Source organism: Leptodactylus fuscus, chromosome 7 (assembly GCF_031893055.1).
Source record: "Leptodactylus fuscus isolate aLepFus1 chromosome 7, aLepFus1.hap2, whole genome shotgun sequence".
Lineage (NCBI taxonomy): Eukaryota > Metazoa > Chordata > Amphibia > Anura > Leptodactylidae > Leptodactylus > Leptodactylus fuscus.
The window spans coordinates 124,334,153-124,355,965 of NC_134271.1; the positions used below are offsets into that span (position 1 = coordinate 124,334,153).

Here is a 21,813-nt window from a genome sequence, read left to right on the forward strand (position 1 = left end):
GAATAATGTTTATAACACTTTAGAAAAAAAAATGCCAATGGTTTTATTACGACAAATCGTAGGACGTCTTCTTACCATGGAGTCTTTGCTGGTATAGTGCACCATCCAACCTTCCTTCATAACACTACTGCTTTTCCGCTTTGTGTGCTTGACAGACTGAACCACTCTCATCAGGGGAATGTTATTACTGGCTGACGGGCTGAAAAAAAAGATAAATGACTCAAATAAACTGGAGAATTAAAACTACGACCATAAATGGAGATTAGCATAGTATTTTTGTATATGCAACAGCAAACCTAAGATACGCCTATAGGCATAAAGGCCCCTACACAGTCTATGATTGGTTTAGGCGCGGACTCCCTTTAAATGGTCAAGTTAACTTGGCGTCTTGTAATAGAGTATGTGATTCTGGACCAAAATGTAATATACTTTAATAATGTGACTGCTTTCTGTCTGAATCAGAAAACTTCGGTAAAGTCACTGCGACCCTTCTATCTAATTTGCAGTTCACTCCTTGTTACTACGGAAGTTTTGTCTAAATCGATGCAAAACAGGTTCATAGTGAGTAGAGAGGTGGAGTTTTCCTCTATTCATATATACTGAATGGAGAGGGGTTTATTCTCCTCACAGCCTCAACACATTTGCAGACTGCTTTCTCTATGCAAAGGACTGAATATTCTGCAAATCTCACATCTTACAATGTAAGAAATGTCTTCTATGGACTTGTATCTGCTTCTGGTTGCTTATGTGATTACAGATGGGATATTATTCATAGACAGCAAGAGCTTTCCTGACTGTGCTCATAGATTGCTATTTTCCTGTGTCATGCATGCGGGTATGTGCCATATATATGCAGTCCAGTGTTCCTGCATCACTTAGATTATGGTCACTTGAGGGGTTTTTTTCTCAGCTGTTTGCCAATAAACAGTCACTCCTGGCAGAATTACATATAAACAAACCAAACTAGTTATAAAGGATAGGGGCAGACGGCTCCTTAATGTACATGCCTACTTCTTTAGTGACAAATGTAAAATGCGCTGCAGCCATAATGGGACTTACAAGCAGAAGAAAAACTGATATGACTGTATAAACCTTTATGGTGTCTTATAACAGATTTCCAAGCAAGACCCTACAGCTATTTCAACTTTTCATGAAAACCTGGGTATCCCTTAAGTGCAAATCTCAGAGCCTTGGTTGAGGGAGAACAGGTTTGCAAGACATTTGCTAGGTTCAACACTTAATTGGTGACCACAGTGGTGCCTGTTGTGGACATTGTCAGAATGCAATCACTGAAGACAACGTTCCTGCTTTGCAGGTGATATGATGTCATGTTCATTGGTCACATGGCTGTTTGTGGTTCAGTCCCATTCAAGCTGTGATGAAGAATCACAGATGCCGTAAAATTTATGCTGCCGTGCTTGGCTTTCTGTGCAAAGGCTTTAGGCATTTAATCGTGGGGTACTCCATCAATTTTCAATTGACAACCTAAATATAGGTCATCAATTAATAAGCCAGGGAAAAAAACTCTGGGTCAAACTACTGCAATACCAACATAGTTTTGCAAAAAAAAAAAAAAAGAAAAAAAAAAAGAAAATCAAGGCAAAACTGCTATAGGACAATTATGTGTGGATATAACCTAGAGAGATATGTCCTATGTGCGGAACCTTTGTCATTGCTTTTAGTCCGTCTTCAGACCTTATAGCATACCTGATCATACGATCTGATGTGTCCTGATCCTGGTCAGGGTCCTGCATGTCTCCATTCTCACTTCGACAGCCTGTCATTATGCTGTCAGAATCTGGAGTAAGGGGCTCATCTGCATCGTCCATCAGTCTGATGCTTGGATCGCTTTCATTGTCACTTCCCTCTTCCATGACCACATCAGACTCCGCTCCAGGACTCAGTAAGTCTCCAAAAAAAAAAAAGAGGAACAGATATAAAGCTGCACATTCGATTCATATAGCATCTAACACCGGGCACCACCATATACATACCTCCATTAATGGCCACCTCCCCAAGGCAGTTGTGAGGCACTTTAGTTGCACAACGCTTGTGACAATTGAATTTGCAGTCCTTGCACTGCAGCCCTTGACGGAACAGACCTTTTAGCAGCTTCTTACAGTACTGGCACACTGTCGGCCGAGTGTATGAGTGGATAACAAATGTGTGAGGCACTTTGACCTTGGAGAGCAAGATCTTGTCCAACTGAATTGGGCGACCGGCGTAGGGTTGGGAACTAGATCTCTTCTCCCGAACAAACGACTCTGAAGGGGATTTTTGCTGTGGAGAGAAAGGAGAACAATGTTAGAATTGGATAAATTTGTAAGTAGGATCGGTAATGGATTTGTGAGTTTCCAATCAGATCTACTTGGGACACCTATAAATAACAATGGCTGTGGCTTCACACAAAGTCTATAGGACTGATGACAATAGAGTACAGCGTCTGGTTCAGTCCGCTCCACAGACTATGAATTAAAGAGTTAGTATATGCCAGCCCTGCAGATAGATGGGTTAGGGTCACCTGAATCAAAAGTCCTTTTTCCCTTGTGAATTACCGGTATTATCTCAGTTGCCAAGATGTTGTTTTTGTCCATATGCAGTTCTTTGTAACAAGGACGTTGCCATTGCTCCAAAAGAGTTAAAGGGATCCTATCACTGGAAACCCTTTTATTCTTGATATCACGTAGGAATAGCCTTAAGAAAGGCTATTCTTCTCCTATAGTTTAGAAGTCTTCTCCGCGCCGCCATTCAGAGCTGACTGTGCATGCCCGGGCCACAAGAAAATGGCCGCTTACACCAGCTTACAGTGTAAGTGGCCATTTTCTTGTGGCCCGGGCAAGCGCAGTCGGCTCTGCCCGAGGCCTAGAAAATTGAAAACCCAGGACAGAAGACGACACAGGAGAGGGAGTTCCAGAAGAAGATGGAGGCGGCACTGGAGAGTTCTTTCGTAGCATTGGGGACGCCCCCAGTGCTGTTTGAGCTCTGGGGACCGCCCCCAGTGCTGCAAGAGAGCTCATTTGCATACCGAAGAAAACCGGGATTTCTACCGAACGGTGGCACGGAGAAGACATCTAAAGGTAGGAGAAGAATAGCCTTTCATAAGGCTATTCTTATGTGTTATCGAGAAAAAAAAGGGGTATCCAATGATAGGATCCCTTTAAGCGCCAACGCCCTTATTACTCCTAAGAGCTCATTTGCATATTGACAAAAAAGCAATACCCGGCAACAGAGGTGGTGATTCACAAGGGGGAAACACTGTTCAATTCAGGTGAAGCTAAACTATCTGTGAGGTTTGGTTGATATGCTGGGTTCTGGTGACAGACCCCCTTTTAAGCAATAAGGTGCATGCTTGATTGTCACCCCATTCACATTGCTCCTCACTGACGAAATGAGTGGGCAAGTACAGAGACTGTGGGATCCCCAGCGATCAGATATTCAGAATGCAGGAATACCACGTTAAGAATATAAATAAATATATATACGCAAAACAGGAGACAAATAATGTCATTTGGAACACGGGAACGAAGAAAGCTGACATATTGTGATATTTGTCACCAAGACCGCCGCGAGTATCATTCCCTAACAAGAGGGAAGAGACAGACGTAGCACTTTCTGACTAGACAGCAGCTGTAAAGATCCATTGCAGAGCCTTAGTGACAGCCGGCTACACAATATCTTCTTATAGCTGGTATCATGAAACAGTGCAAAAAAAAAAAAAAAAGCATCTGCTCAGAATGAAACTTCTGATAGCCCAACAAAAACATGCACAGGCAGTGGAGGGTTAACTCATGCAAAATGGGTGAATAAGCTAAAATATCTAAAGAGAACATGTGGCAGCAAGCAGCATGTTATACAGCAGGAGGAGCTGAGCAAACTAATACGCTTGAGTTAGAAACATTTGTAGCCATTCATTTCAATCTTTGCTCATACAGACCTTAGGAGTCCAGTGGGCGGGCTTACTCAATGACTGACAGCTATCTTTGAGGGATTTTAGTCAATAAATGATAAGTTATAATGAATCTTAGCCATCTGCTCCGCTCCTCCTGCTCTATAACATGCTGCCCATTCCCCTGCCAATCTTTAGTTGATGAACCATCCTAAGAATAGGTCATGAATTATGAAAACTCATTTAATAAATCTCCCTACAGCATGTAAAATTGTGTAAATAAAAGTGCAGGAAAGACGACAAAAATGAGGCATCAACAATCCCTCTAACCTCATTGTAAGCTCTTGTGAGCAGGGCCCTTACTCCTACGGTTTGATATGTTTATTTCTTTGTCACATTGTATTGTCTGTTCATGTGTCCTCTGATTTGTAAAGTGCTACGGAATATGTTGTAGCTATAATAAAGTTATTATTATGATTATTATTATTAGGCAACACAAACGTACTGTGTAGAGTCAAATGTGTGAATAAAGCAGCTCTCTCTCCCTCATTCACAGCAGGAACTCACAGCCAATATGGTTCATGTGATCAAACTGACGATACGTTATTACTAACATTTTTATCTTAGTATCCTCGTGTTGTACTTTATTTCTACAACCCTTAGGACTGGTTCACACCAGCGTCTGATCTCCGCTTTGTGAGTTTACGTCTTCTGCCCTAGAAACTGGACAGGAGACGGAAACCCGGCAGTCAGTGTCCGCCTTTGAGTGTCTTCTGGTCTCCGCGACGAAACCTTTTTTTTTTTTTTTTTTTTTTTTTTAACCGGACACAAAGTCCTGCATGTCCGACTTTGTGTCCAGTTACAAAAAAAAAACCAAAAATGGTTTTGCCGCGGAGATGCAGAGGACGCTCATCTGCGGACACTTTTCAAACCCATTCAAGTGAATGGATTTGAAAACTGACTGCTGGTTTCCGTCTCCTGTCCAGTTTCTCGGGCAGAAGACGGAAACCTGCAAAGCGGAGCCCAGGTACAGGTGTGAACCCGCCCTTACTGGGAACTATACAATGAACTATGAAGAACAGGACGCTGCGTAGAATCCCAGTTTGCATAGTGTTAGTTAATGCTTTTGCTTACATATCATAATCGCTGCAGGGTGCTCATCCCCAATAATCTGCAGAAGATCAAACAAAACCGTCCCATTGCTGGCTGTGCCGGGAGAACAGAGGCCTCAGAAGCTTTTCAGCCTTGTAAGCCTGATCTATGGGCTATTTCCAAGGGATTTTTGTTCCAGTCTGAGCTCTGGCTGGAATTGCTCCAGGAAATGATTGCTAAAAGCAGATTACATGATGGAAACTGCAGCTGATGGGGAGCTCGGCGAGAGGTGCCATAACCCATTCACTACCAAAAGGAAACTAGGAGTAGTTATTAACCCGGTGGACAGGATCCATCAACGCTAAAGTGAAAAGGTCAGAACTTCAGATTGTAAAATCTGGTAGGCGGGGGGAAATCATCATTAGGAGGTTGCCACTGTTTTTGTTTTTTTTTTTTAAGCCATTTTGGACTAGTTTAACATCTGGAAAGATACAGAAGGGGTTAATTAGAAAGCAGAATTGTCGTGGGTGCATCGATCGGCTTATTGAGGGTAATTTTGTGCAGCCAGGAAACACAGAGAGGATGTCGTCTGGAGATGCGTGAGGTGCAGTCGTGAAGTGTGGAGGTAAGCCAGCAGCAGAAACTAGGCCCCGGCCAAACCAAACAGCAATGTATGCTAGAACAAGCTTAACCTCCCCTTCTTTACACACACGCTGCCTCCTGAAATAATACCAGGGTTTCTTCTCATGCATAAACCCCTGTCCTAACCGTCATCTTTGCAAACACAAACCACACTAAGCGGATATGTGTGTCGCCTGCGTGCCAACCTTCTTTTTCAAAGTCATGCCAGTGACATTTCATTTCTGGGCAGGTGCACCTAGGCAAATCCTACGCAGCATTACCTAGGTGAATTTTATCACATTACCACCGCTTCGATGAATATTAACTTTTAAAGCCACAATAAGAAGACTGTGAGGATGGAAAATACTATGCAAAGCAACATCTCGCAGTATAGTGACTAGGGGAAATTCAGGAACAGGGGTTACACATCGGCTCAACGGTTCGGATACTCATTTGACAGTCCTTGCAACCCTCTTGGGAAACCCTGGAAGGGAAGTCTTACCCGGTACTGGCAGACTTCCATTCCAGGTACATGCCCCCAATCCCAGACACAAAGTCAGATTGTGTTGCCAGTAAAATGGAGGAGGGGGGAATCTCTCCTTAAAAATGAATGCTAAGGGATAGTTCACACGTGGGTACAGGACTGCGAATTTTGGTCCTGAGTAGGACCAAAATGCGCCTGCCACGACTGTCGTGGCTTCCGACAGTTGCGACTTTCCACTCCGGAGTAGGCCCAAACGAATGGGCCTAGTCCGGAAGGTGCTGTTACGTCGTGGACGCCGGGGCTGACTCAGCTGTGGAATCCGCCTGAAGAAAGGGCAGCTCGCTTCTTTTTTCCTTGAGCCTGAACATACCGCTCACGGAAAAAAGTAAGCTAGCGGTCTACAGAGACGGATTTTGAGGTGGATTCAGCATCAGAATCCACCCCCTCTTGTCCCATGTGAACGAGCCCTAAGAGGTCTGCTAATGGAAATGCAGCTGCAGAACAATATCCATAGCAGTATCATTTTTCTGTTCCTATAAAAACTCAGGTACCCTTTAAATGCATCAATCTCTGTACCGCGCTGTACCGTGAAATCCTTTTATACACACAGACAAGCTTAAATCATCCTAATCTTATCAAATGCTGCCTCCTATATCAAAGCCAACATCACTCTACAAAACTACAGTATACGTCAATGATAAATCCTTTAGCAGGAGCTACCAGTATTCTGCAGAAACATTCATTTCTATTATTGATGTCCTATCCCCTAGGCTAGCTGGAGTGGCTGCACTAGATGAGAAATGACTAGTAGATCAGTGGGGGGTCTGATCGTTGGATACTCCACAGATCAGCCATTCTGGGATAGTGCGGTAAGGTTTACATGCCGGGACCTGTACTGCTCAGACACCGCAGAAAGCGTCGCGGAAGGTTAGGGCACTGCCCCATAGACTTCAATAGGTCAACGATGCAGGAACGAAACCTTCCACTAAGGCAAGTGGGCAGCGTGGGTCCCTGCAAAAGGTTTTTTGTATAATGCAGGGAAGCAGAGACCGGGGGTTGCTTCAAAGCAGCTATATCTTGGGCAATCTAGAGATTAGGAGATGGATTTGGAGTCGCATGAAAGTTGAAATTCTCCTCTCTTACATGACTCTAAATATCACAGTCCTATCTTTATTATTGCCAGAGACATCCAGGAATGAAAGCAGTCACATATAAATATGCCAATCCTGACTGCAGAGATTACTGGAATTATTACAGGTAGAAATTGCATCTTTCATAGGACACCAAAACCACTGTTCTAGGTTGTATAATGTCCAAGGTATAATGTTTGAAGGAACACTGCCCCAGCCTCAGTTTGCCTACATTATACAAGAGCCCGTACTCCCATGAGAAGCCGTGAGAGAGACGAGGGTAAGACTATAGAAGGGACAGAAAGTGGATTTCACAGAAAGGAGACAAAATCAGCTAAAGAGGTTGTCAGGGCCTATTTTTTTGGTCTATTCCCAGCACAGGCCATGAATAGATGATTGATGGTGGCAGATTCCTGGCTCCCAGACCGATCAGCTGTACAGAGCCGCTTCCAGCACCTGTCCTGTAAACAATACAGAACAGAAAACTCCTTCTGATGTATAGTGGGCCGGCGGCCTTCACTGCAGCTCACACTGACTTCAATCAGAGATGGCGCTTTCTATTTCAGGCCCAGTATTGCAGGAAGAGGCTCTGTCCAGGTGTCAATCCACTATCGATCAGATATTTATGGCCTATTAAAAAAAAAAAAAAAAAAAGCTTGGACAACCCCTTTAAGGGCTCGTTCACACGGGGCAAGAGGGGGCGGATTCTGACACCGAATCCACCTTAGAATCTGCCCCCTCACAATAGAGATCTATGTAGAGCGCTAGCGGTATGTTCTGGCTCACAAACAAAAAGAAACGAGCTGCCCTTTCTTCAGGCGCATTCTGCAGGTGAGTCAGCCCCAGCGTCCGCCTGGCGACAGCTCCCATGACCAAAATACGCAGTCCCGTGCCCCGTGTGAACGAGTCCTAATACCACAAATACTGGCAGAATATCAAAAAGGTGTTTGAAGCTTTAGGTAAACCGTAACCGAATCCTCCATCTAAGTGTGTAAAGTACAACCACAATCCAAGCCCTGAGCATGCTGGACACCTTCACCTCCTGTGCTCCCCTTCACCATTTCACTGAACAAGGCCACTACTAATCTCAACACATGCCAGAACAAGGCACTAACTTCCTCTACAAGTCTTTCGCATAAATCACCAGTTGCAACCATATTATGCTTCCCCTAACCCAACAAGTGCCCTACCAGCTACAGTCCTAGTTCCTTGCTGCAGCACAGGAGGAAGGTAGCGAAAAGTGATGCGGGGTTGGAGAATGAGATTCAAAGACATCACATACCTCAAAAACTGGGGCTGAGAGGAGACTGATAAAGGAAGCAGATGGCAGCGTAAAGGGACAGAAAAAGAGACGTAATGTTAAAAAGAAGACAAACAAATGAGAGATTTGGTTAGATGGCAGGAAAACAGAGGGATGAGAGAGGGTAAAGTGGTCCTGATATAGGCTCTACATGAATGAACTCCCATCAAATATCCTACTGGCCAACACTAGTAGCCACGTGAGCACTCTGTGCAGGTAATACGAGGTATCCAGACACATGCTCATAGGCTTATGACAAAATTCAGGCATTTGTCAACAGCATGTAGATGGAACAAATGCAATAAAAGGACTGCGTGTCTTGTAGAGAAGTAGTTGTGTGTACTATCTATCTATCTATCTATCTATCTAAATTTCAACAAGTATTTTGCTAAAGAAGACAGGTTGGGTGCAGCATTTTGATGTTGGGGCAGACCTGTGCCAAAGCCTGCAGTTTACAAGTTGCTTTAAAGAGGACCTTTCACCACTTTTGGGCACATGCAGTGTTATATACTGCCAGAAAGCCAACAGTGCGCTGAATTCAGCGCACTGTCGGCTTTCTCGATCTGTGCCCGGTGTACAGAGCTTACGGTCCGGTACCGTAGTGCTCTATGGTCAGAAGGGCGTTTCTGACACTTAGCCAGGAACGTCCTTCTGCCTCGCGGCGCCTATCGCGCTGTGCTGTGGAGCGGGGAGGAACGCCCCCTCCCTCTGCTCACACAGCTCGTCCATAGACGAGTATTATCAGGAGCGGGAGGGGGCGTTCCTCCCGGCTCCACAGCACAGCGCGATAGGCGCCGCGAGGCAGAAGGACGTCTCTAACTAACTGTCAGAAACGCCCTTCTGACCATAGAGCACTACGGTACCGGCACCGTAAGCTCTTTACACCGGGCACAGATCGGGAAAGCCGACAGCGCTGAATTCAGCGCACTGTCGGCTTTCTGGCAGTATATAACACTGCATGTGCCCAAAAGTGGTGAAAGGTCCTCTTTAACCCATTTATGCCGAAGGTTCTATATTTTTCAGTCCCAATAATGGAACTCTAGGCATAAATGGGTTAAGCCATTTATGAGAATGAGGTTCCCATCGCACATGCGCAGACTGCAGTCTCATTCATCTCCATGTGACTGTCAAAATTCTCTCTAGCAGTACCTCAGAGAGGAAAGAAGCGACAGCGCACATGAAAAACCAGCGGAAGAACACTTGAACTGGGACCCTCATAATTCATTCATTACCTAAAGGGATTTCCCAATAAAACTTCATCAATTATCCCCAGGATAGGAGCTAAAAGTCTGATCACTAGCAACCAGCAACAATAAGACCAAGGGCCCCCAAGCTCCTTGTATAAACAGGGTGGTAGTGCGCATGCGCACAGTTACTTCTATACAACAGAAGACGACAGCTGAGTATACTGTTCTATCATTTCTACAGTAGTGAATAGAGGACACATCGCACATGTACACTATTACTTCATACGTGAGACTCGGGGAGCCCCATTCTCATGATCATTGGGGGTACTAGAGTCCAGACCTCCAGTAATCAGACTGGATAGGGAATAGCTGGAACCCCCCTAACAATAATCCTGCTTTTATCTGTAACCAATATAAAAAACAAGCTGATATGAATAATGGCATCACACATTAACCAAGTACTCCAATACCACATACCAGAAGTGTTTCGTCTGAAGAGAAGGAGACGGGTTCGGCAGACACAGTCCGTATGCTGGATAATCCAGTTAGCGACACGTTTGACAACCTTCGTTTTCGGACCCCGCTACAGTTGTTCGGTATCTTGAAAGCGCATCGCTTGTGGTAGTTGAGACCACAACCTGTAGGAAAACATTGAATATTGTAAAAACCAAAATCTCAGTGAGGGTTTCCACCATCATTTTCCACCTTCACTTCATACCCAATGCGATACAATTTGCAATAGGGAGGTAATCTGCATCTGCAGGGACCTCTGCAGTATGGCAGGGGCATTACCCTGATCAAAGAAGCCACCCATTAGAGAATATTTGACTCAGGAGGGTTTACCAGTACACAATGCATTCACCTCCACTGGATATGAACTTTACTTGGGGTTAAGGTGTTACAAGTCGCTCAGTACAAGAGCAGCCAAGTCTGTAGTCTTCTTACTTCCTCCCATAGCTGCTCATGCGACAAAAATCCAAACACATGATTTGGAAGGGGCTGTTTACGTGAAGGCTCATGAAAATGCTATTCCAGTAATTCTGACAGTTTCCAGACCAACAAGTTATTGTTTAGCAAAAACACAGTACATAGCCAGACAAAAAGTAAAAGTTACCGACTAGGGTGGAAAACAAAAGTCCAATGCAAAAGAAAACTCAACCTGTTCTGCAAACAGCGGCGAATACACAACGTGGTAAAAAGCAAAAACTGTTATGCTGAGACCACGTTACGGAAAAAGCATGGTTTTTTTTGTTGTAGAATTTGCTACGGCTTTTTGAGCAAAAGCCGTGTGCAAAGGTAAACGTAGCATCTCTTCATTGCATGGCCATGGCTTAGGGACGCACCGCTAATAAGACAAGGTGAGGCGGCCGCCTCAAGCGGCACTTTCAGTGGGGTGGCAATTTGACCATTTTATTTAGCTTTTCTTTTTGCTCTAAACTAGTCCAAGACAGGCCGCTCTGAAAACAAAACTGAGCGGACCTGTCCTGGGCTGGCTTAGACCTCTGCTTCGCATTGCAGGCGGCGTCTTCACACCTTCTGCACTGAGACGCAGACGTCTTATTGTCTTGCCAGGTGAAGAGGCAGCAACAATTGCGGCGGTGGCTCCAGATCGCAAGGTAGGTGAGAAAGGACACTTTTTTTTTTTTTTTAATAGGCCGCTACCTGCTGGAGTATTCCCAGCAGGTAGTGTCCTATTTACCTACCTTTCCGGGCCTGCTCACTGCCGCCCCCTGCTTCCCCTTCTACTATAGGATGAAGAAGAGGTGAGCAGAAGCAGCTGTGAGCAACGCGGGCCCGTGAACCCCAACAACAACTACTACTACTACTATAATCGGGGGGGGGGGTCTTTTCAGCTCCCCCCCGAGTATAATAATCGGAGCCCCAGGGGAGGTGAGGGAACATAATAAAACACTGTTACCCACCTCTCATGTATTTGATGTTACTCCTAGCAGGCTTTGGGCCTGTATGGTAATGTCCCAGACGTCACGTGAAATGTCCACATGACTTCTGGGACATTACCATAAAGGCCCACAGCCTGTGTTAGGAGCAACAGCAGATCCAGGAGAGGTGAGTTAGTAACAGTGTTTATTATGTTTCTTCACCACTGAAAAGACCCCAGAGTATAATAATAGTTCATGGGTGGGCCACTATGGGGCATAATAGAGGTTGGGTGGGCAACTGTGGGGCATAATAGTTGGGTGGGCAACTGTGGGGCATAATAGAGATTGCAGGGTCCATCATGGCCACTGCAACCTCTATTATGCCCCACAGCAGCCCCTGTAACCTCTATTATGCCCCACAGTGGCCCCTGTAACCTCTATTAATTATGCCCTACAGGATGTCTCCTGTAAGTAATAAAACATTATTGCACTGTATTCACTGTAATGTACCACTAGCACTCCCCCCCCCATCCAGTTAACCCATAATTGGTGGGCTTGACCCACTATGATCTTATGCGTATGGGCAATTTAAAGCTCTGCTAATAGAAGTGCAGGGTTATTTGTATTATTTGTATTATGCATGGCTAAAAGGAATAGTCTTATTTCTAACTCACCCTCGCATTTGAGGCCCTGCCTCACCAAGCCCCAGAGCATCTCTCCACAGTGGTCGCAGAACGCCGGTGCCCGGTATGAGTGGACATACAATGTATGTGGACGAATCTGGAAATCTTCAAAGGTTGCAGACGCTGAAAACAAAAAAAAACAAACAAAAAAGGTTCAAATCTCAAATACTTTTAGTCTGATAGCATCATACCACAAGGAAGACATTGCTACAGTGTTAAAGGAGTATTTCTCACCTGAACATTTATGACATATTAAAAGAATACACTGGGGGGCTACATGGCAATCTTGGCCGCAACTGCAGTTGCATGACCAAAGATCACTGTGTCATCCTACAACTTACTGGGAAATTTGAGTGAATGGAGTCACATTAAGACCCTGAAGGTGATGAGACTGAGGCGTCCAGTGGCATAAAGATTGGACACTGCTGAGTTTTTATGTCGCAGTCTCAACACCCATGAAGTCACAACGCCATCTCCATTCACTCACATTGGTGAAGGAACAGTAGGACAACACAGCAATCTGTGGTCATGCTAAGGAAGTCGCCATGCAGTCCCAGGCTTAATGTCTAATAGAGGCAGGTCCCATCTCTGGACAATGGAGGGCAGCCACCTCCACAGGAATGGAGAGGTGGTCACTATAGAAGTGAATGAAGATGCTCCATTCATTGCTTCATATAACATACATTAATGGAATATCCTGTGAATCTGCCATCAATGTCCTACTTGGTGATATCCATTTAGACATCAGAGACACAATGTAAAAAAAAAATCCATGGAGCCTGAGATGAGCAATGCAGGCCCCTCTAACCATTCATTTCATTTTTTTGGCAGATGAACACTACACACGGGGTAAGGATATAAATGGAGATGGTACTTCAATACCACCCCTTGCCAGGTATCAGCTCAACTTGTTAGTCTTATCAACCCATGGTACAACATCTTCCAGCAGGAAAATGACCTCTGATCTCATGTGTGTGAATAATTCCAACCAGAATCTATTAAGCGGGCCATGTCCAGGACACATGCAGCAAACTAGGAGGAGAAATTCAGGCAAATATCTATAAAAGCATCTGATTCTCTGATATAGGAACCTTGGCTGATCCCTTATCTGAACCTTGGAAGAATAGTGTTGCATTCTTCCAATTACATATGGTGTGAACAGAACCCTACCTAGCCAGTCACCTTACCTCCAGCCCAGATATTGCGGACTATATGTGCAAGAAACCGGTCAGAACTAGGTTTTCATCCAGGGGGGACCCCAAACGGAAACCCATGTGCAGATGTGAACCAGGCCTAAGGTTAGGGCTATATGGCAAGTTTGGCCACGACTTCTATCATGCGACCAAAGATTGTTAGTGACAGTGAGTGAGATGATCTCAAGTGTGCCATGACCAAGACTTCAAGACAAACTCTGTTCCTCCTTTCTGCAACCAGAAATAGCAGCCCTGACACACCAAGGGTCACCATGCGAGTCCACTCACTATTAGTGAAGTAGTCGCAGGGTCACCCAGCAATTAGTTTGGTCACGGTCAAAGTCAATATGTAAAGCAAGTATGTTCATGGTGAAAGCAACAAATCCGCAGAAGAAGAAAGTGAAAAGCCAAGTGTGCATGTGTATGAGGGGGGTATAGGAAGAACAGTGGATAGGTCATCAATATCAGATCAGGGCAACCAGACTCCTGTGTAAAGGGGTCACTGTGGCTTCCAACTAAAGGGACTGCTTGTATAGCACTCAAATAGAGATTAGCACTGTTGTCTTGAAGTGCTGGAGCCCTGGGTTCAAATCTGACCAAGGACAACCAAGGAGTTTGTATGTAATCCCCAAAGTTGTGTGGGTATCTTCCGGGTACTCCGGGTTTCTTCCACATCTGCATCACGTACATAAGAAAGATTTTCTCAATGACTTTAATGCTAATGGATAACAGGTGCAGGTTTTATACATTGAAGTCCACATGGAATATATGCATGTACTGTAAAAGACAGGAATCTCAGCCTCGTCCTACTTATAACCTATAAGCCTATCTCCTGCCAGGCCGTCACCTCAATCAATGTGATACAGTTATATAATAGATCTCCGGGGTGTGAAATGTCGTCACAAAGAGGTGGCTGAGGTGTGCTGAAGCACAGGAAACCATCAAATCTCACAGTTCTCCTGCGGCCGGACCAACTCTAGACCAGACTCCACCAATACTAAGCAGCCACAAAAGCCACACAGCAACATACAATACTACATAAAGGGATATTCCTGCCACCCTCCCCATAAACATGCAGGCTTGGTTTGGCTAAGTATGCATGTGTCCTCAAGGAGGAAATGGGATTAAGCCGCTGCCAAATCCCTTACATCTACCATGAGGACCAAGGATCGGAATTATACATGTAGGGCTGGTGAATAATATCAAGATCCCCATTTACATCAATTTATCACCCTATCACAGGAAGGGTGAAGTGTATGAACACTGTCAGTCCCACTTTTCACATAATTTTTTTCCCTGTTCTGTAGAGATCACTTCTCATCAGTCATCTCATTATCAACATAGAAATACAATGAAAATCATCATCAATACCACCTATAGCAGTGATGGCGAACATTTTAGAGACTGAGTGCCCAAACTGCAACCCAAAACCCACTAATTTATCACAAAGTGCCAACACGGCAATTTAACCTTAATAATGTGCAAATCCACAATAGCGCACAATTACAGACCTGCAAAATAGGGTCATACGAATGGGGCTTTATAGAGCTTTCTGCTCCACTGTGATCGCCCACACAGACCAATCAAATCCACGGTGGCCCCCACACAGTACAATCAGCTCCACGGTGGCCCCACACACAGTATAATCTGCTGCACAGTGGCCCCCACACAGTATAATCTGCTGCACAGTGGTCCCCACACAGTATAATCTGCTGCACAGTTGTCCCCACACAGTATAATGTGCTCCACAGTGGCCCCCACACAGTATAATCTGCTGCACAGTTGTCCCCACACAGTATAATCTGCTCCACAGCGGCCCCCACACAGTACAATCAGCTCCACGGTGGCCCCCACACAGTATAATCTGCTGCACGGTGACCCTCACACGGTATAATCTGTTCCACGGATATGTGCCCAAACAGAGGGATCTGAGTGCCACCTCTGGCAACTGTACCATAGGTTCGCCAATCACGGACCTATAGGATCTACCATTCACAACAGGCAAAAATGTCACATATCACCACCTACCCCTCCCTGCACAAGGACATCCAAACCACAGAGCATGCCCACAACACACTCCCGTATAAATCAATGAGGAAACAGTTTAAACAAAAATCAGTCTTTGTTGACCATAACAACCAATCACAGCACATCTTTTAAAGCTCTCAGAACACAAGAGCTGTGCCAAGATTGGATGCTGCACGCAACGAACTCATAACCACTGTAAAATATATCTCTGAACCGTTAGCAGCTCCAGCAAGATGTCCGTCCCCATAATCATATACAGGACACAGAACAAAAATATCGGAGCATAAAGACTGTTTGTAAAGAAAGAATTTTAATCACTATACGGTTCTAATTAGAAAAATATATTGATGATACATTCCCTTTAAGGTCCATTTGTCTAATTTCCAATATATTCAATTACTCTCTTTCATTTGGGGAAGGGGGAGGGGGGTCATCTGCTCCATTAATGCATCCATTAACCTCAGGGTGAAAACATAGTCAATACATGTTATAGACTAAGTTATATAACACTTAGGATAGTCGATATTATCTGACTGCGAACCTAGATATGGCATTAAAAAGCTCATTCTGCAAATGATGGAAGTAATAACATGAATGTATGTCCTAGTTACACAAGAGGCTTCAGACACAAAGGTTTATTTATTTGTTATTAAATACTATGGTAAGAAATCTTACATTAACGGGGGTCCCACTGGGAACCCAACAAGTGTAGATCAAAAAGTCACAAGAACCCTAAAATGGTACCAATAAAAAGTATCCTGCAAAAAACAAGCCCTGGACCCGCGGATGGTCTGAGCTTGATACAATTGTAACAAACGCTCTCTCAACTACAACTAAAGCCGGCTATACACTTGGGGTGAAATCTGTGATGACCAACACATAACGTTCACCATTTTTAGGTATTCATTTATTTAGCTTAATGGTGCAGCTCCAATATATTACGCAGTGCGTTACATCGTCCGATATCCCTAAATTCCCTCTCAGCATGTCCATAGTGGGAGGAAATTGGAGTACCAGGGGAAACCCACACATAGCACCAATTTGTTTGGGGCAACACAGTGGCTCAGTGGTTAGCACTGCCTCCTTGCTCATCACATGACCATGGACCGTAAATCACATGACCATGGACCGTAAATCACATGACCATGGTCAGAGTTTTATCCTCTAGAAGTAACAGAATGAATGACAGCAAGCCGAAATCTAGGAAACCGTGAGGAATTGATACAGAAAGTATATTGGAAAATTGTATATCTTTCTATTGTACATTTGTTTGTCAATATTGGTCTGAAAATGGCCAACCCGTTTAAGGGAAAAAAAAAAAAAAAGCGCACCAATTTGTTTATGATGCGGTCACGTTACACATGCTATAGAGAATGGGTCACTGGGTAGATTGATCATCCTGTTTTATGGGGGGGGGGGATTCAGAATAGGGCTAGGTTTATGCAACATTTGGATCCTTCCACAAGAGGTACATGTTAGAGGGATCCCAAAAATATTCCTGCAAAGTATTCCCCAGTATAAGCATATAAAGACCCCTTCACCTGCACCCCCAGACGCTGCTCAGTGAGAAGGATCCTCTGATCTGAGGGCTGAGCACACAGGAACAACTTCCTCTCTATTCTAATACTTTGTCAGTGATGTAACAGTCCATATATGTATAGCTCTCACATACGGGCAGCTCATATATGGTACCTGTCCACTTAGACAGGTCAGAGAAAGTTCCTGCAGGTGCCTACCAGTAGCCCAGCCCCACTTGCCGCAACCCACTGGAGACCTTGCATAGTGATGAAGGCTAGGCTTCTCAGGTGACCACCACATTACATCCACCACTGTTGATATCCGGGGGAGAAAGTATACTGCCTAACACTGCATCTCTCATAATTGGTTTCTCCTCACAAGGACTCCCCATTCCCAGTGATGTACATATATTGACAGGGATGTCAGTGGAGCGAATAGAAAGAACCATGTAACAGATCAGCATGGCATTCGCCAGCCGCAGGCTAGTATGGCTTAAAATGGAGACACATCTACTATATTATTAAATCCATTCTTTGTCATATACTCATTTACTCTATTCAGATTTAAGCCAAAAGGTACCTGACCGATTGAAAAATCAATTTTTTTTTTTGTAGATTCTAGGAGTCCAGTCTTCTGGGCTTAAGAGTCCAGTGGGAGGTGTCTCTAAGACTGTGTTCACACGCCCCCTTACAATGTAGGTCTATATAGACCGCCAGGCTACTTTTTTCCCATGAATGGCATGTTGCCGCTCACGGAAAAAAGAAACGAGCTGTCCTTTCTTGAGGTGGACTCCATAGCTGATTCAGCCCCGGCATCCGCCTCACGGCAGCACCCTCCAGACTGGGCCCATTCATTTGTGCCTACTCCAGAGGGGAAAGCTGCGACTGTCGGAAGCTGAGACAGTCGTGGCAGGCGCATTTTGGCCTGAGAGGGACGCGGCTTCCCACGTCACTCTCGGGGCCAAAATCCGCCCCCTGTGTGAACGAGGCCTAAGACTGTGTTCACACAGTTTTTTTGGCAGCGTATTTTGACGCGGAGTCCACCTCAAAATCCGCTCCTATTGACTTCAATGGGAATCACTTGCTTCTTTTTTCCCGCTAGCTAGTAGTCGAGAAAAGAAGCGAGATGACCTATCTTGCCGAGGAGTCTGCGGCACGATACTCCCTCTTGATTAGGCTCATTCATTCGGGCCTAATCTGATCTAATCTAATCTAATGCTGTGACGGGATGCCGATGCAATCGCGGCTAGACACACGGAATGTTCACACGTGGAAAACAAATTCCATCGTGTGAACATACCCTAAGAGTGGTCACTTATTAGGACCACCCACTGGACTCCTAAGCCCAGAAGACCTAGCAAGGATATACATGAATGAATGACAAGTTACTACGGTATATATCAATCTTCTCAGCTCCTCCTACTCGAAAACATGCAGTCCGCAATCCCATGGTGACAGGCTCCCTTTAATGGCTCTCGAATTAACCTGAGAAAACAAGTAATACAGCGTTTCCTCTCTATATAAAGGTGGTTAAGCACACGGCGTTATATAAACACGTCATTAAAATGCAGAGGAGACTGTGCCCTTGGACGGCAGTGAAATTCTTCGGTTTTACAGGCTGTAGGCGCATACTTTAGCACCAGGGTAATTAAACGCCGGCCGGTTCCTCCGCCTTCATTAGTATGGAGCCAGTGAGTCACCGCACAATGTCACCGACCTTCTTCAGGCTATTGGCGGACCTCATGTTTTGACCCCATTCTTCGCTCACAGCCAAGGGCGATTTCACTTGATTTATACGCTGACAAATCTACAATTTAGGGTTTTCCAAGACGACTGTAGCCTTGACTTCAGAATCTAGACTCCTGGGAGAAACTGACCTGCGTGTCTATAACCCTTAGAATTACAGCTATTACATTCCAGAACTGGATTTCCATCTCTGTTTCGTTTCTACTTGGCATACTGTGGGCGCTTCTGTCATGGGTACATACAGCTAAATACCCCAGTGATGAACAGTCAAACAGGGCAGAACATATCATTGAAAACAAGTCACCACTGGTCATGTTACTTCCAATCCAGAAATTTAATTTTCTCTTTAAAGCTTGTAGATAAAAAAAAAAAAAAAAATTTTATATATATATATATATATATATATATATATATATATATATATAATAATGAAATATATATATATATATATATATATATATATATATATATATATATATATATATATTATATTACAATGGTGACCTCTACAGCTGACCTCTGGCGTGTTCATATACATTACTGAAACCTAATACCATAGTCAAAAAATATTCACGTATAGTAATATTATACATTATACCACATAGGTGGGGTATACCCACACCCAAAATTTTTTAAACTTGAGCCAAAGAATAGTAAATGCAATAGCGAGAAAATCAATAAAAACAAATACACAGACAACAGATGTAGAAATAGTTAGTCGACAATGACCCGCACCACACACTCCAATGTGCATCCTCAGGGTGTAATGAGGCAAAAGATACACATATAGTAATGTACAATAAACAATAAGAAATAATTAAAACCATGGCAGTGCAATGCAAAGGACGAAACCATCCATCAGTTTTAAAATAAAAGTCACAAAAAAAAAAAAATTCTTATATTTCTACATAACAATTGATTTAAAGAAACAGCTTATTCTCTGGTGACATTCCCTTTAAGTCTGTGGACTCCGAGAACATGTGGCATCTTCTGTATGTCAGTTTGCACCCTGAAGAGCCAATAACAAGACAAAGTGAAACACTGCAACAGGGTTAGGCTATGTTCACACTAAAGTTATTATTGTCCATTGCTGTCATCCGTCATTAGAGCAAGAGTATACATGGCCCTCTCATTCTGTATCCATTCCCAATGACTCTAATGTAAAACAACAAAATGGATGGCAGTGTTAATCTTACCATAGAATTATAGGGATACTAAGTCAGGTAGGGATTACGCTCCATTATATTGGAAGTCACTCTTTTGAGTGTAAACGGACAGCTTTGATGTAACATAGGGTGTAGGGTAGGTTCACAATACTGTTATTGAATGTCCATTGCTCTCATCCGACACAGCTTTCTTCCGCCATGTTTTTTTTTTTTTTTTTTCACTTTTCTGATGGAAGAAAAAGTTTTGCATGCAGGGCTTTTTCTCCCATTAGAAAAGTAAACAAACATGATGGAAGGAAGAAGCTAAAGTGTGTGTCTTATTGTTTACATTGGAGTCAATGGGATCAGACACAGATGGAGGCTCTGCTATAATTAATGTCCGCTGCTGTTACCCTATGATGGATGACAGCAATGGACATTAATAATGACAGTGTGAACACAGCTTAGATTTTTAATGGCAGCACAGGGTCTTACCAGCCTTAGTACCTAGTTCTTTTCATTCACAATACATGCACGCTTGGTCAAACTAAGCATGCATGTGCATCATGAGGGAAAGCCTGAAGTTTGTTCATCCCAAGCTATCTACAGCATAAGGATAGTTTAGGATTTACAACCACTAGTTTTTCACCAAGTTCATGGGCTAACTCCACACAGTCTTCTTGAGCCATAGTGCATGCCAGTTGCTTTAAGCTTCCAGCACTTCTTGTGTGATCATGTAGTTGTGTCATGGAAAATAAGTGATACAAGTGAAGAACACCTGTAAGAAATTACTTGAAGAAACAAAGAATCTCAGCGGTCTCATTTCTTGGCTTCTATGGAAAATAGCTGAAACACAAATCCTGATGTCTGTGTAGGAACAGTAACACTAGCATGGCAGCAGGTCAGAAAAGTAAGAATAGATTTATTTATTATCTCAGCTCATTACCTGCATCTTATGGCGTAGCTTAAAATAAATTGGACTGTCCCTTTAACACTGAAAGAAGGGAGGGGGAGAATAGAGATAAAAGATGGCTTCAGCCCTAAGCTACCAACAGCTAAGAACAGCGTGCTGTCTAACCTATGCCCGAGGCAGCAAGACAGCCAGCAAGGTGAAGGAGCTACACAGACTCTACAGAAGCAAAATGTAAAAAAAAAAACATTTTACTGAAGACTAATCTGTTACTTAAACTGCATCTAAGAAGAAATTACACAGTAAAACAAGAGAAAAGTTGTGTATAGCCCCTTACAGTGATACTGAAACCAGAATCCAGCATATCAATCTCACCCCACTGATACACAGTCCAGTCATATTAATGTGACCACCTGTCAAAATCCAGAATAACCACCTTTGGCAGAGCGGACCACTGTGAGACGTGCAGGAAGAGAGGGGATGATGTCACTGGGATGTTGAGCCATGCCGACTCCAGTGCTGTGTCCAGCTGCGCTAGGTTACGCGGTTGAGCATCCATGGCGCGAACAACCCAATCGAGATGGTCCCACAGATTCTCAATTGGGTTCAAGTCCGGGGAATTTGCTGGCCAATGGAGTACGGTAAACTCATCCTGGTGCTCCTCAAACCACACACGTACACTGCGAGCTTTATGACACGTCGCATTGTCCTGCTGGTAGATGCCATCATCCTGAGGAAAAACATTTTGCATGTAGGGGTGAACATGGTCTGCAAGGATAGATGCAGACTTGTGTTGATCCATCGTGCCTTCCACAATGATGAGTGCACCCAGATGGCTGATGACACGCGCCTTCTGCGATTGGATGATGTCAAAAGTAGGCGGTGCTCACATTAATAGGACTGGACTGTGTAGTAAGGTTAGGGTCATGTGAACCAAGCAATGTTCTCCCCTTGCAAAACAGGAGATGGGTTGATAAGCTAAGGTCTGGAGATAGTTTCCTTTAATAAATG

At 44.0% G+C, this 21,813-nt stretch overlaps 1 protein-coding gene across 2 annotated transcripts in view; it reads right to left on the reverse strand.

The window, feature by feature from the left end:
* The window catches only part of PRKD1 (protein kinase D1), a 138,901-nt gene that overhangs the window by 18,950 nt on the left and 98,138 nt on the right, over positions 1-21,813 (reverse strand). For both annotated transcript variants that reach the window (XM_075282977.1, XM_075282976.1), the window contains 5 exons: positions 12,255-12,386; positions 10,178-10,338; positions 1,995-2,280; positions 1,708-1,909; positions 76-199 (listed from right to left, as the gene is read on the reverse strand). In XM_075282977.1, the coding sequence (XP_075139078.1) occupies positions 76-199; positions 1,708-1,909; positions 1,995-2,280; positions 10,178-10,338; positions 12,255-12,386 (905 nt within the window). The remainder of the gene's footprint in view (positions 1-75; positions 200-1,707; positions 1,910-1,994; positions 2,281-10,177; positions 10,339-12,254; positions 12,387-21,813) is intronic.